This window comes from Buceros rhinoceros, unplaced genomic scaffold (assembly GCF_000710305.1).
Source record: "Buceros rhinoceros silvestris isolate BGI_N320 unplaced genomic scaffold, ASM71030v1 scaffold47650, whole genome shotgun sequence".
NCBI classification, from domain to species: Eukaryota; Metazoa; Chordata; class Aves; order Bucerotiformes; family Bucerotidae; genus Buceros; species Buceros rhinoceros.
Genome location: NW_010389894.1, coordinates 1 through 15,525, shown reverse-complemented (window position 1 = coordinate 15,525; position 15,525 = coordinate 1). Strand labels below are relative to the sequence as shown.

The 15,525-nt window shown below is 43.3% G+C and overlaps 1 protein-coding gene across 1 annotated transcript; it reads right to left on the bottom strand.

Moving 5' to 3' along the window:
• Nucleotides 1–8,202: 8,202 nt before the first annotated feature.
• Nucleotides 8,203–11,993, bottom strand: TNFSF10 (tumor necrosis factor (ligand) superfamily, member 10). Its single transcript, XM_010135457.1, is given in 5 exon segments — nucleotides 8,203–8,650; nucleotides 9,329–9,473; nucleotides 10,113–10,155; nucleotides 11,671–11,934; nucleotides 11,937–11,993. Coding segments are annotated over 5 exon segments (957 nt in total).
• Between the last annotated feature and the right edge of the window lie 3,532 nt (nucleotides 11,994–15,525).

Below are 15,525 nucleotides of genomic sequence, written 5' to 3'. Positions count from 1 at the left end.
CGGAGGCTCCCTGTTATTGGTAGCTGGGGTGTTCTGCCTCCGTGCGCACCGAATGCCGGTGCCGGGGGATGCGCAGCCCTCGGGGCACGTGGAGGTGGAGCGATGGGTGCAGAAATACAGGGACGGCTGCAGTTACTGCCTCCGAGCTTTGTATCTTTGCTCTGCCCTTGGATCTTGGCAGGAGCCCGGTAAGGCTGCAGTTCAGTGAAGCTGCAGTAATCACCCTCCTCTTTATGATTTACCTACTAATAAATTTTGATTCAGCACGTTTCTGCTGCCCTGCGCTCTGCCTTTGGCAGACACGGACATTACAACTGTGCCTTTCCCCAGCTGCAGACTCCTCCACGGTACTAAAGGATAATGTTGTACCTGAGAAGAAGTAAGATGGAAGCAGCACAAGGTGAGATCAGGGACAGCAAAGTGACCCCTGTAAAGGGGTTTCTCTCCTCCTTTCCAACGTGTACCCACAAAGTGTGCTATGACATAATCTTTTTTCACTTCTTTTTCAATTTGGAGGGTTACACCCCTTCCCTCGCACCCCATCTCTCAGGTGGGAACCAGTGCTCTGAGTCCACGTTGGCATCTAGCTTAATTCAGCCAAGAAACGGCGTTACCCCGTTTTTCCATGGTGTGCTCACGCACGCATGTCCACCAGCTCCAGCGTGGCTGTTTCACAGCTGCGAAGCTTTGGTTAAGGCCTGAGCACAAGGGTGCTGTGACACAACGCCGTGTCACTGTGCCTCTGAACGTGCCCGTTGTTGTAATTTACTTCCTGCAATAATGCAGGCATTAGCCTTAGTGCCTTCGCCGTATCCTAATGTGAATGGTTTATTTTTGCAGTTTCATTGGAATCGGTATTTGTCACTCCTGCTCTTGAACCGTGAGACAGTTTTGTAGCAAGTTGCTCAACAGTTGCTAAATTTTATGGGGGATGTTTACACATTAATTGCAGTCGAAAAGAAGAAAGAGCCTAATGTGCTTCTCGCTTTGTTTATCCAGCTGCTTATGTAATTGTTTTATATGTTTCTGAAGAAAAACCACGGGCTGTGTGCCACCAGTGTGTAGTTATTTCATGTTAGGATTTGTGTCCAATCGAATTTAAGTGACATTGCATTATATTATGGAGGAGCTCATAACTGCTGCTGCATTTAGGCTGCCAAATACCATATATTATTATAAATAATTATTCCACTCTTCTTCTTTTCCTGATAAGTTCACAGACCAGTAGCATAAGCTGCAGAATGTTGATATTTGGCAGAGAAAATGACCTGAAGATATAGATGTGACTTTTCTGTGTAGAGAAGATCCTTCATTCTCATGAAATTCTAGGTTTTGCTGAGCTGTATCTTGTCCAAAATGACCATTTCTCTCTCCCCAGGGAGAGAAAAGCTTTCTTTTATTTTTTTCAGGAAAAAAAGAATGATTCTTTATTAAAATAATACTGGAACTGAGATGCGATCATCAAAATCAAGTCAGGTAGCCCCAGGTTTATATACCTGGGATAACTTGAGCCTGTGGTGGAACAAATGAACCCCTTCACTGGGGCGTGTCGTGTTGAGTGATGAGCCACTTGGATCAGAAACGGAGTTGTGCTTTGAATCCAGCAGCATCAATCCCCTTCTTGCTCAAAGGGTATCACGAGTTAAGGGCTTCTCCGGCTGCTTTTCCCTCAAGGGGTCAGGGACAGAAAAAATGTCAGCTGAGGGAGAAGAAAAGCAGCTCCAGTTTTCTGGTTCTTTCTGATTTCTTTGGCAAATTCAGGACAGATTTTTATGGGGTGTAAAGAATTGATGTCCCACAAATGTTGCATGACAATTCCTGCCTCTGCTTTGAGTATGCTGAAGGACAGTGGTGAAGGTAGTGGGGGGAGAAGGTATAAAAGCTGTGAGAGAGGGTGGCTTTAGGCTCCAGAAAGTTATTTACTGGCCCTCACCTGCAAGAACAGTACTTCTATGTTGCCTTAACAACCACAGGAAAGGTTGAAATTGCTGATTTTATTGGGATGAGAGAAACTAAGAGAAAGAGCTGAAAGTTAATTACTTTTTAGTCACAGTTTTTTCTACTAAGTGGTTGGTTGAACAAGATAGATATTAAAAAAAAATTTAAGGAATTTCATAATAAGGGACATTTACCCTTGACAGAACTCTTAAAACATTGGTGTTTCTCTTAAAGCTGTGTTGAGCACTGGAGATAGATAAGACAGAATAGGGTTTCTATTTATGGAGTTTTCAAACCTATGTAGCATTCTTTCCATTTTCTTCTCATCCAATGAAGTTTTAGTTCTTGTTTATATCATTGTTTGTTGTCATGGAAATATCTGAAGGCTTTGAGTATAGAATTAATATGGTCTCATTGTGGAGAGATGAAGAAACTGGAAAACAGACATCAAGGGTAGAACTTCCATTTTAAAATGATGCTCCTCCAACTGGCAGAAAAGCAAATGCAGGTTTTTTATTATATCCAGGGGCAGAAGATGTGTTGACCTGTATTATAAATGAATTTTAAGAACAGAGGGTAGTATCTGGTGCGTGCTTTCAAAGGTTATGGTTCAGCAACTCTCTTCAGCGAGTAGCGCTGGTGAAATAGTGGTAATCCCACTTAATAACATAAACCCCAGAATGTGCTCAAATGACTTTACAGTTGTTTATACGGCAGTAAACGTCTGCGAGCAGACTTCCACACAGTGCAAGTTTATTGATCAGCAAAGCTGTGCTCTAATGCCCTAATTCAGAGGCATCTGGTTTAGACTCAGCTTTTTGTCATGCTTCAGCTCATTGTGCCATAGGTCACCCCCTGATCATTAATGTCCCTCGTCGTTAGACTCGTTCAGTGAGTGGAGAGAGAGCATGGTTCATTGGTCACAGGTATAGTCACTCTGGGTTAAGAGTACATAGTCTTTATTAAATCATTCCTGGCACAAGAGTAGTAGGTGTATCCTGCATTTTTTTTTAATGTCATTGAACATTCTCGCTAAAGAAGATCTGTAGATGTTGACTTAATGCTGGCTTAGGGTGGAAATGTTCACCTGACTTACATGGAGTTATTAATGCTCATTAGGATTTGAGATCTGTTAGTGCCAGAACACGCAGGATGGGATTGCATAGATAATTATTCCCGGTCATATTCTCTCATTAATACTTCTATCTCATGCTAAATGGGGAGTGATAACTTGGCTCAATTCTCCAGCAAATCTGCAGTTAATCTGCTTTGTCCTCACCCAATCATTATACGGGCTAAATACCCACAACTCAGTACAAATTGAGAATAAAAGGAGCTGAAGAATTCACGATCTGAAAACACCAGAAGTATCTTGAGGAGGAATTTGTGCCTCAGATTTTATTGTGTTTAAATTGCTGGTGTTTCAAAGGCAGTTTGAACAACTTTGCATTCCCTAATGTTTGCTAATGCTGCGAGTGTTGTATAAGCATCGTGTTCCTGCAGAAGTATTATGTGCATCAAAGAGAAGGAGTGTGGTTCATGTTAACTCTGGTAGAACAGCCCATAAAAATGGGAAGCTCTTTAAATTGACAGGTCCCTGCCATAAGCTGCAGCCCTGTCTCACTGACCGCGAGCAGATTGACAGCATTTCTGTCACAACCTTCATGTTGTGTCCCAACTCAATGCCATCTCTGAAACTTTCAGAAGAAATTAATGGCAGTGTCCGTCTGGGTTCAGGTTATGAATGTCTCGAGAGAAGGCGTGGTATTGCAAAGCAGCAGCGATGTGGTGCTCGGGCAGTTAACTGTGGTACCCTGGTAATCAGAGGAAAATAAATGATTCACCATGTCATAACATGCAATTTCAGTTTATACAGAGAAAAGTTAGAGAACGAAATTTTGGATGATTTTGACGGCAATTGCTGTAAACTTCCATGCAACTCTACATGAAGAAACCCCCCAACCCGTGACAATTGACCAGCGATATCCTAATCTGTCTTCCTTTTCTGCTTCTGAATGGCCCAAGGTGCCTTGGAGGGATGAATGAGATCTTGATCAGCGTGATTATTTATGTTACAGTGATCGTTACATTCAGTCTTTTTACATTCAGTCTTTTCTTAGGCCTGAAATCTGAAAACTAGAACTAATCTCAAACTCTCCGTCTGAATTGGGCTTTTTAACTGTTGGCATGGAGAGTCCAGCATGATGCTGCCTGGGCAGTGCATGCTGCTATGATACAAACCGTAATAATTATGTTCACTAAGTAAATAGTCCGTTTCCATGAAATAATGACAGGTACAAGAAAAGCCAGTTAGCCAGCATGTCCTCTTCCCCATGGAAACACCAGAAAAGAGAAAAGCCTCTGCTGAAATAAAAGCAGTCTCTATGAAAGGAATAATTTCTTTTAAAACCCGTGGGCATCCCTGCAGTCTGGGGCTGCTCCTCCCCAGCAATGGCAATACTGGTTCCAGTGGGGCTTGGTGTGGATGAGGAGAGCCAAGGCTTGAGGCATGCCCGTCTCTTCCAAATCAAGCCTAACACAAACACTGGGCTCAACCTATTTACATTACGAGTCCATTAGGGAAGCAAGAGTCCTTTTGGGAAGCACGCAGATGTGCAGTGCGTAAAACAGCAAGGGCAGGGGGGGAGTCTGCCAGAAGCCAGGACAGTGAGAGTAAGAGAATTCTGGGAACTGCTAAGGTGGGGGGTAATGTTCCCCCCCCCAAATGGGTAATTGTCCCCCAGGAGCAACTGGTTTCCTGGCTGTGGCATGTTGCTGCTGTGCCAGCCATAGCCCTTCTCTGCAAGCGTCGGATAAAACCACCCCCTCTCCCATCTCAGGGCTGGGGGTCAGGTTAGATGATGCCTTGGTGTCCTCTTGAGTTTCCAGGGTTCTCTTGTGGTTTGTACCCATTTTTGATTGGGACAAATTTTAGAAGTGGGGTGAATAGACCAAACAATAACTCGTGTTTGCTTTTGGAGCAGGGAGGACATTCGTTTTCAACATCAGGGGATCTCCAGCTTTACAACATCTTTGTAAATGCTCCTTGTCCCTCTGAATTCAGTATGTCTTCTGCTGTAGTTTGGTAATGAGTAAGGATCAGATGTTTTCCCTCTAAATAGATTTCCTAGTGCTTAAATAAATTGCTAAAGCCCAGAACCATGAGAAGAACCCCAAGGGAAGTGCTCAGTGTTCTGTAGTGTCTGGTCATGAGATAATTTTCAGTGATCTCTTCAGTGTACGGCTTCCAGCTGCTGCTCACCAACTAGGGTCTGGAAACCAGTTATATGGCATTACACGGTATGGCATTGCTCAGTGGTTTGCATTACGTCCTTTGCATTGCAACCACCTGTGGCATTTGAAGAATTATATCTGACACCAACCAATGTCAGAGAAATTATTTCAGGCAGGGTTGCCATCAGATGACACCAATAATCACTGCAAGACTAAATAACTATTTACTGAAAATGTTTTATATAAAACACGTAGAAAAATCATATTTACATGTTACCACAACCTACATCCACAAAAAGGATTTGCTACATTCGATGTTCAACAAAAAAGTGACATGGAAGGTAGGATTCAAGGTGCAAATGTACAAAGAGAAGTTGCTTTATCTTTCCATTTAGCTTCAAATGTATCCTATCTGATATTGCTTGATAATCTCCCCCCAAGGTAATATCTTGCATGCCTTTGGATTGTCCAGAAATGAAATATGATTATTTGGTGTGATCCCTGTGCGATACGCTCTGCATGCAGAGACCAAGAATACGTACATCGAGATAAAAAAGGAAGGTGATGCCAGGGAGCATTCCCCAAGTGACAGCGGGCATGGTGTAATCTATTGAGAGCTGACGAACAAAAAAATCGCTGCGTAGTATCCAGTTTGTCTTAGCATCAGCTGCAAGTCTGTGGAGTCCTCACAGTTTCCTTCCAGTCCCTTCTAGCAGCCACGATTCCAACATTAGACAAACCAGTTCTTAACCATAGGGAGGGTTTCTGACTCTCAGCTGCCATCAGTAAATCCAAAATACTTTTTCACAGTTCAAATACTTTTCCTTTCAAATAAGCTCCTAAAATAACATTTAAAAGAAAAAACCTAACTTTTAAATATCATAAATTGCTAAAAAAACCCTCAAACCTGATAACGTGGGTCAGTCCAGCGCTGAGATTGAAAAGGCTGGTCTGTGTGCAAGAACTGACAAAAGTAATCTCTCCAATAGAGCAGATATTCAGAGCTGTAGGGAACGGCTTTGTTCTCTCTAGCCTCGTCTGGCAGGCAGAAAATTTCTGAATACTGAAATCAGAGAGAAAACTGTAGAAATATTTTCTGTCTCTATTGAAACAGATGATTGGAGCATGAGGCAAACCAAAGCATTCCAGTAAATTATGGAGAATTTCACATATTTGATAACTGCTGACAACAGTATGTGTGACACTGTGTTAACACAGGAGGAAAAAGCTAAAACTCATTGTTTAAGGCTTATGGCCGTGTGGTTTTTTGCCCCAACCTGTCAGGGGGAGGGTAGTCCTGAAATCCTTCTCTTGCTGCTCGTTGCAGGTATTGAAGCAAACCAATGTCCCTGCTTTTCTGAATGGCAAGATAAAAGCAGGCGCTCGCGGCTGCTCATCTCCTCTTGTTGACAAAGTAGTAAGATGAACGATGCGTGTTTACTCACAGAGCCCATGTGCGAGGGCTGCGCACTGATTTAATTACCAGAATGTGGAGGTGAATGGGAGGGTTCCCAAGGCAACCTTAGCGTATTGAAAAAAGAAACAACCAGACTTTCTCCTGGCATCGTTCTGTTGACATAAAACAACATTTGCTGAACAACTTTCTTCCTTTTCCTCCAGTTTTTTTTCACTTTCACCCTCTTTTCCCCACTATTTTCTCTGAGCCTGTGCAAAATGCATTCATGGGGCAAACTGGTATCGCTCCACTGACAATGCTGAGGACGTGCTGATTTATGCTACCAGACTTTTGCTGCGGATCTAGCCCACACAGTTCACACTTGCAAACCTTATTTTTCCTTTTTTTATATATATATAAAATATTCCTATTTGGTGTTAAAAAAATATAGTGTCCACTTTTTTTAAAAATTATGATTTAAAAAAAATTATGAAAAATTTCCACCCATTCCTAAAAATAATTAAAAAATGAAACAGCATTACCTAAATAGGCAGCTCTGGTTTAAGTATGGATAGCTGAGTCTGTTTTCCTTAAAATATTAGTCATCAGGGTGTGTGATTCTGCATTACATCCTACCAAATTCAGGCCAGTACAAATAAACATGGCAGATCCATGGCGTGCTTAATTTGTGGAAAATGTCTGATTGATAGAATTCTGAATTTTGAGAAAAAAACCCTTTTTTCTGGATCAAGTACTTGCTGTCAACAAGTGCAGCAGTAACTACATTACTGAGCCTATGGGAAGCCTGGTGAAATCTCGGCAGCACAGCAGTTAAGTAAATAGGCGCTATCATAACATGCTGATCAAAATCCTGATCGATTTTAGACCCTCTTCTAGTTTTATGTACAATATCCTGACTGAGACAGACAAATGTGTTTACTCACGCCATGATCCTGAAAAATGCTTAAGCGCATGTTTAATTTCAAGCACGTAAATACCCTGATTTAGTCAGACTGTTCATGTGCTTAAAATTAATTAGGTGCTTAAGTGCTTTGTTAGATGAGATGAAGATGCACAATTTGAGTTTGTGATGGCCTTTCAACTTTTGTAAAACTCGAGTTCAAACAAAAACTTCCGGAGTAATCCCACAGGCCCCCAGGAAAGGCTCTGTACAGGAGCTGAGATATTCAAGACGGGGTCCCAATGGAGACCACCAACAAAATTTGATGTCTGTTCTCAGCCTCGAGTAATTGGACCTGGAGCATCCTCCAAACCACCTGTCGCAGCTGAGCTGGTGTGGAGCATCTCGGTGGAGGTGGTGGCGAGCGCTCACCTGCCTGGGATTCTGGCTGACGGTATCGTCTGTGGCATGTGAAATCCTCGTCCGTCCCCAGGCTGGCTGGGCAGTGAGCTGCGGTGCCCGTGCTGCCGTCCGAGCTGCAGCCAGTGCTGCTGCTCCTTCCCGGCTGGCAGGAGAGTTCGGCACGGTTGGGTCTCATGCTGAGTGAGCTGAGAAAGGGGAGCCTGGTATTATCAGTACTGCTACAGCGTTTGCTTATCATCCCCGATTTTACAGAATTTTAAGCTGGTCTTGAGTAGGAAAACTGGCTCCTTTGGGGCATCATTTTCATCTTTTAACCTATCATAAAGGCTCCAAAAAAACTTGCTTCTTTGTCCATGTCAACTATGTCACTGTTACTGACAGAGACAAAAATCCTGTCCTCTCTTTTCAACTGAAACACCCCACCTTGGTAGATGGAGTAAAGTCCATATTCTGCCTTTTTAGACCAGCAGCTTGTTCTTGCACTTTTCATGAGCAAAATGGGCTCTGGGTAATTAGTCAGTTTGTAAACATATTGGACGAGCTGTTTGGGGTTCCTGATTTGCACCAACAAATCTGAATCCTCGTTCTCGTTTTCGCGGAAACGAAAATAAGTTTGTGAGTAGATGTAATAGTAGCCCGTTTGGGGTATCACTAACTCGCCATTTCTCAGCTCCACGTTGTAAATGAAAGAGTGGCCTTTCCTTGACGATTCCCAGTTGTTTATTTTTTGTCCATACCCTCTTCTGGGTGAGGAATCTACTTGAGAAAAGAAGAGAGAAAATGTTAAATTAAAAGCCAGGTAGTGAAGCCAGGTGCCTGCTAATGGGGGAATCTGTTTTTTAACAACCAGGTAAGGAAACCTGCTCTTCCCAGCAGCTATCAGGTCCATTCTCAAAACAATCTGAAGGTCCACAATTAAGCTGTTTAGCTCTATGTGGGAGTTCACATGAACTGCCTTTATTTCTCATTTTTGTGCTCCCAAATAAGAGAAAAATAATCATGTTGCTACTTACTTAGTTCAAAGTAAGTGACATTTGTGCCTAATCCCCTCCAAAGCTGTAGAAACCCTACGAAGCCTTTCATTAATATGGCCTGAATGTCAAGTCTCCCCTGTCTCACTTTTCTAACAGGTCTGTCACCATAGGAGCTGGGACTCACACAACTAACAGAAGGAAATTAAAGGAAAGAAAATAGGAAAACTTAACGTTAGGAAGACGGATGTTTATGTTTTTCCCCCTAATGAAGGTTCCAGAAGGCAAGTTAGGGAGGTACCCAGGGAGAATGGACTTTCTCCCTGTTGGAAATTGGCTGAAAAAAATCCCATTGCCTGGTACAAGAAGAATTTCTTGTGATTTGTTTCTTACCGTAAACCCAGTGAAAGTACTAAAGTGAATGGAAGCACAAGATTAGCAATGGGAGAGTAATTTCTGTGATCTTTAACTGTTTTTAAAGGTTTTTCCTTACTGCGTGGGGACAGGGAATTCTTCCTATTGCTGTTGCCTGTCAGATGTGCCGCGATCCTGGTGACGGGACCACGTGGTTGCTGCCCGTCAGTGTGTGACAGTGTCAGGGCTCTTTCGGCTAAGGAAAGACCAGAAAAAGAACCTCATATTAGAAGCAAGAATGTTAGAGAGCACCTCTGCCCCATCTGCCCTGAGTTTAAGGAACAGGTATGTAATTTTCTTAATTGACTAACTCATAGACTGGACACTATTTATTACCTAATAAGGCTCAAACTGATCTTTCACTCTTGCTCTCCTTGTAATGTCTTTGTATGCCTCTTTGTTCTCCTTTTTCTCCTCCCCCACCTCAAAACTGCCAATAGACAAAATAACCCATAGTATCAAATTTTCATATTCATGACCAGTATCCTTTAAGGTTAAGTATTCATAATCTTCACTCCAAATTCCCACGTGGAGGTTGTAACACTTTCGCTCAACGTGTTTAGAGCTGTAGGAGCTTCAGCAGAGCTACTCCTTAACTGAGCTACGTGTGCAGCACTGCAGTGCTGTTTGTTTCCACGAGAGCTCTTTAAGTCCTCCACATCCACCTCAGCTTACCTCGCTCTAACCACTTGACCATATTTTGGCTGCTGAAAATTTGCCTTCTAGTAATAAGTAATCATCTTAGTGTCTTCTGCACCGTTAAAAAATTCCTTGAGCTGCTACATATCGGAGCATTGAAGCTCCTTTTTGCCAGTTAATAAAATTATTATAATACCGTTGACTGCAGATATGTTTTCCTCGTAACTTCTTGACATCATCTGCCAACAAACAGAGAAGATGAGTTAGTTTGTCAGCAGAAACTGATGGGTGCAGGAAAAAAGACACTCCTTTCTCAAATTCATGGATAAAGGGTACGCTGGATTTGATCAACAAGCAACGGAACAAGCCAATTAATTTGTTGAAATACAGTTATTTCTACATTTACATCCTTTATGTAACAAAGCATGTGGGGAAAACATTTTCAAGGGAGCTCAGCCACCTGGGCTTTAAGCCTGATGGAAAATGCGACCCTCATGCTTTTCTCAAGTAAGAAGAGTCCCAGTGTGCAAGCAGCAGCCTCCATTCGCAGCATACCCGGCAGTGCGCACTTCTGTGGGATCTCAGCTCTGAGTAATTACATTTCCTTTCTTTTTATACCTCCTCCTATCTATCCATCTTAGCTCCTAAGCCAGCGTACCTGACTTGGTGCCTTCCCCTTCTGCCTGTTTGCTGACTGCTGACACCATCTAGTTTGGTTCCTGATGCTGGTGCAGCTGCAGCAAGCGGATGGTTCGAGACAATTTCCTGGGTGATTAACATGGGCCCTGTATTGTCCCTTACTGATGGGTTCTGTCCTGCCACATTTCTGCTTATCTATCTATCCATCCATCTAAACTTCTAAAATTATTATCTTATAATTTACCATAATTTCTGGCACCCAGGCTATCTTTTTTTTAAGCAATCATGGAGCTAGTAGGTATATTAGATGTGTAAATGTACGCTAATGAAAACAACATTTTCTTCACACAGTTCAGGGACTTTACTGGCAGAACTTCCACCAAAGGAGCCAAGATCTCCCAACAGAGAGGATCTATTTCATACTGCGAGATTTGCCAGCTAAGTTTCAGCCAGAAGCGAATTTTTATGGATGAGGTTTTAAGTGATGGGGATGGGATTTTGAAAACCATTCCAGAAGATTTTAGCCTTTCTGATTTTTCAGCCAGGCTTATTTTCTCTTCTGCAGCAAAATTATCTGTATTGTGTGTAGGTCATGCTGGAGATGGTGGTCTCTGAACGTTGAGCTAGGAAGGCACTGCACCCGATGCTGTGTGTTCACTTGCTCTTCCCTCCCCTAATACGTTACAACGCTCATGACTAGACCATTCCTCAGGCACCTCTCCCCATGTACATCTCATCTCATTTTCTCATGCCCGTCTTCCTGTCCTTCCAAAGAGACAGTGACTCCTCTGCTAGCACTGTGATCTGTACGGTCACGTAGAAAACAAGCTTGAGTCCAGCACTTCTACCCTGAGGTTTTTCAGACAAGCCAACCTATCACTGAAATTCACTTAGTAAAAACTGATTTGTCTTTATTATTTCCTGAATGTGGCGAAACCACTGTCTTGGGGGGGTTTTTTTGGCCTCGGTGCAAGCACTCCGCAGCTGAAGCTGCAGCTTGACTATTCCTTTGCAATGAAACAATGCGAGAGCCCCCTCCCTTTATTCTGCTATTAGGATTCTTTGACTTGGACTATCAGCAAGCACACTGCTTCAGCGTGTCAGGTTCCAAATACCTTTTTAATTAACTTTCCCAGGTGCCACTTTACTTGCCAGCAGGGATCAGCCGCTCTGTCTTCGCTTTCAATTAGATCCAAGTTTTGGATGAAGTTTCCCATTTCCTCCCCGGTGAGACAAGTGATGCCAGTCTTGGAGTACGTGTCCCGGAGCTGCAGCAGAAGGGAAAGCCAGGATTTTTTAGTTGTGATGTGCTCGCAGATGTTCAGCTGTGGTATGTCACTAAATTTACTACACTTAGGAACACGTTTGGTTTTTTTTCTTTAAAGCATTTGCTGGTATGATGCAAGTTATGACTATATAGACAGCATGAGCAGCTCATCCTGATTTTACATATTTATTTAACTATGATGGAATAGCTAATATGGAAAAATATACTTACCTTATCTCCATGGACATAAAGCTGGTATCCAGAACTCAACCAAATAAGCTTTGTGATAATTCAATGCCCGAATAACTAATGTTGTGAATTTTTTAGTTTCTCTAATTCTGCATTAAAAACATTTCTTCTGCACAAGGGATTTTTCTTCTCAAATTACTGAGGATGAAATCAAAAGTATTCTCCATCCTGTCTTTTCAGCCAGTGCCACTTACAATGCAGGCTTTTGCTGATATATATCCATACCACACCCTCCCCATAGCCAGTCCGGTAACCGTGTTTGATCAAATAGTCCAGAACAAAGCCCAGACAACAGAAATGACATTTAGGTCCAAATAAAGTTATAATGCTGAATTTTTGTGACAGGGGCCTATGTCTATACGCTCTAGTCATAAAGCATGTTTCCTTCTGATAAAGAGAAATCACTTTGAAGCGAGTGACAAAACTCCCGTTGGCTCCCAGGAAATGTGACTGGGAGAGTTTGTATCACAGTGAAAAGCTCTTCCCAAGTGACACACGCAACTCCAGCTGGCGCTGTGGTTTCAGGAACCAGTGCACAACCTGCGCTGCCTCCAGCAAACATTATGTTGATGCTTTGAACTCAGTTGTTGCTGCATCAGCTTTATACTGGTAAGGCTTGTTGTGCCAGCAAAGTGCTACAGGATCTTGGAAGAAACCCAGTAAACACGCAAAGCATTCAGATGGGCTTCTGATTGTTAACATTTAAATGTCACTCTTCTTATGTTAACGAAGTTTGGTTTGGTTTGCTAAACAGATATTTACATTGATTCTACAAATACCAGTTTCAGCTGTCACCCGAGACTGAGGTATTTAAAGCAACAAATGGGAGTCACCTTCCCCTTCGCACTCCAAACTTTTTCCTGCCTGATAGAAAACAAAGGCATTTAGGAAGACATTTCCCACACCAGGAGGATTAGAATTCACCCACACTACCCTGCAAGTCCTGCTGGGTTGAACAGCACCTTCAGTCTGCAGCAGGAGACTCTACTGAGCGCCATCTATTACTTGAAATGGTTTTGTAGGCATCAGAGTGAAATGAGGCCACCACTACAAGTGTTTGGGGAGGTTTCTGTGCCATTGCTGAGGAGTACAGTGATATTCTTAAATCAGGTTTATTGCTTTAAGAGATTAGAAGTATGTGCTTATTAAGCTAAAATCACACTTAAAACTAAAGGCTCTGACAGCTTTAACTATAGTAGTTTCTATTACAAAGTCGTGCGATGAGTTTTAAAAACAAACCAGCAGCGTGAGCAGTTGAGATGTTATGTTTATTCTCTTACTCAATCTGCCACAGCTCACCTCTAAGCTTTGCCTTCCCATCTGGAAGCAAACAGTCCTGTGTTTCTGCCCTCTCCTTACCTGCATGCTTTTCCCCCAAACAGCCTCACTACCCTGGCACTGGAACCTGCTTCTGCACGCACTCTGAAATCCTCAGGGAATGCAAACCGACGTCAGCACCCTGTGGTTCTGAAGGACCGGTATTTCTGTCTCATGGGTAGAGAATGCCAGGCATTGGGGGGGTGTGAGACTTACTCTGATGGGGTTTATCTGTAGCACGGAGGTCCTTGAGGACACAAGTCCTGCAGGAACACTATCTTGCAAAGCTTCTTTCCTATTCTAGGAGTAGTACGTGGACTAAGTTTTCAAAACAGAAGGAAGTCTGAGGATATTTTCCTTGCAGCCCTGTATCCTGAAGCATATGAACTTTATTGTGCTCACGTCTCAGCACTTCCTTCCACAGCAAAACTGTTAAACAAATGGTCAGATTTGAGTCCTACTCAGATTACTACAGCTGTAGAGGAAAAAAACCCCAAACTGCTAGTTATACATTATTCTTAATGTTCAGATAAAAATAGCTGCAGTCTGTGCAGCCACAGTAAGTAATTTGGTGAAGGAGTAGAAGTGCAGATACCGTGAACAAAAAGGGAAGAAAAATGGACAGACAAAAGTCGCTGTTTATCTTTTGAGATTTATTCCACGTGAAGCCTGTGGATGTGGGCTAGCAGACTGTGTTTCTAGATAAGCTTTTGCCTTGTTTATCGTCCACCAGATGGCACATGCAAGAGGATTTGCTCAAGTTACCCACCCCCCAGAGCAGCAGCCTCACTTTGCAGCCCAGCAGACCTGGGCAGATTTAGCTTTTCACACCAAATGCAGGCTTGTTATTCTTCAGAAACAGCGAGCTGTATTTTGGGCAAGTATCATTAGAAAAGGTTGTGTCCCAGGTGTACATATTTGAATAAAAGGAAGGGAACGGTTAAGTGTGGTTACTAATTACTCAGACTGGCAAGCTGCTTAGCAGAGGACTCTGAACCCTGTGCGTGAAGGGACCAGAAGGCATTCATATGTTTTTCTTCGTTACCACTACAATGTTACCCGATCTCATAAAACCAACACATCTCTGCAGCTCCCCCATTTCACCAAGTATGGGTCAGCCACAGCTATAAACTTTGCAGGAAAATCTGTTTTATGCATTTCCAGAATATGAGCATTGGCTTAAGAGTGTAGCCTACTGTACACCCTTCAACGCTGGCTGCACGGAGGACTTTGACACCTCAGAAGACCCCACCTATTAAATGTGTTGTGGAGTAAATGCACAGGTAACACATTTTACAGTTATGCAATACTTTCTGAAGTTGTATAACCACACTACACTTACCTGACATTAGGTTTACCTTTGAGCCAGGGAGAGCAGCTTACAGCAGGGTAGTAAATACTGAGCAAGACACTCAGGGAAACCCTGAGTACTAGGGGGTCAGTGAAAAGCAGGACCAAACGATAAAGGCTCATGGGACTATCAACTCAATGCAATTTTCCTGGAGCACAAATAATCTTTTGCAGGAAGAGGAAAGAGTTAAGCAGCAGCCAGCAGGCTTGAAGGGTGGCTGCAAGGAGACCAAAGCATCTAGACTATACAATGGGTATTTGACAAGTCATTCTGGGGAATTCAGTGGGGTTTACTGTCTGGGTGAAGCACTTTTGCGATTAGTCACCGCCTTAAAACGTTGTATTTTCCCAGAGGAGGCATTTAAGAGGTACTCAGCTTTTCCCAGTCCTTTTTCCCCTGGTGTTTATATGAATACCCAGTTGGCAGAGGCTGCTGCTAACGCTTCTGCAGCGCTGAGATGCGAAGAGGTGGCAAGTCTGGTCCTCTAATGGAAAGCACATTTGCAAAAACAACAACGAAGCCAAAACTTTTTCATTGTTCTCGCCCTGCACCCCGGCCCCTGCGTGCATCCCCGGCCCCGGGACAGCCCAGACAAAGGAGCAGGCACAGCCTCAGCGGAGCCCTTTGTCTGCGGGGCGCTGGGAGGCTCCGCGCTCCCGCTCAACAAACGCCTCCAACGCCAGCGCAGACCCGCGGTGGGCTTCTGCACGGAGCGAGGGGCTGGCTCTGTCCTTCCTTTCCTCGGCCGAAAAACCAACACATGGAGAGAACCGTGGAGAAAGGGAG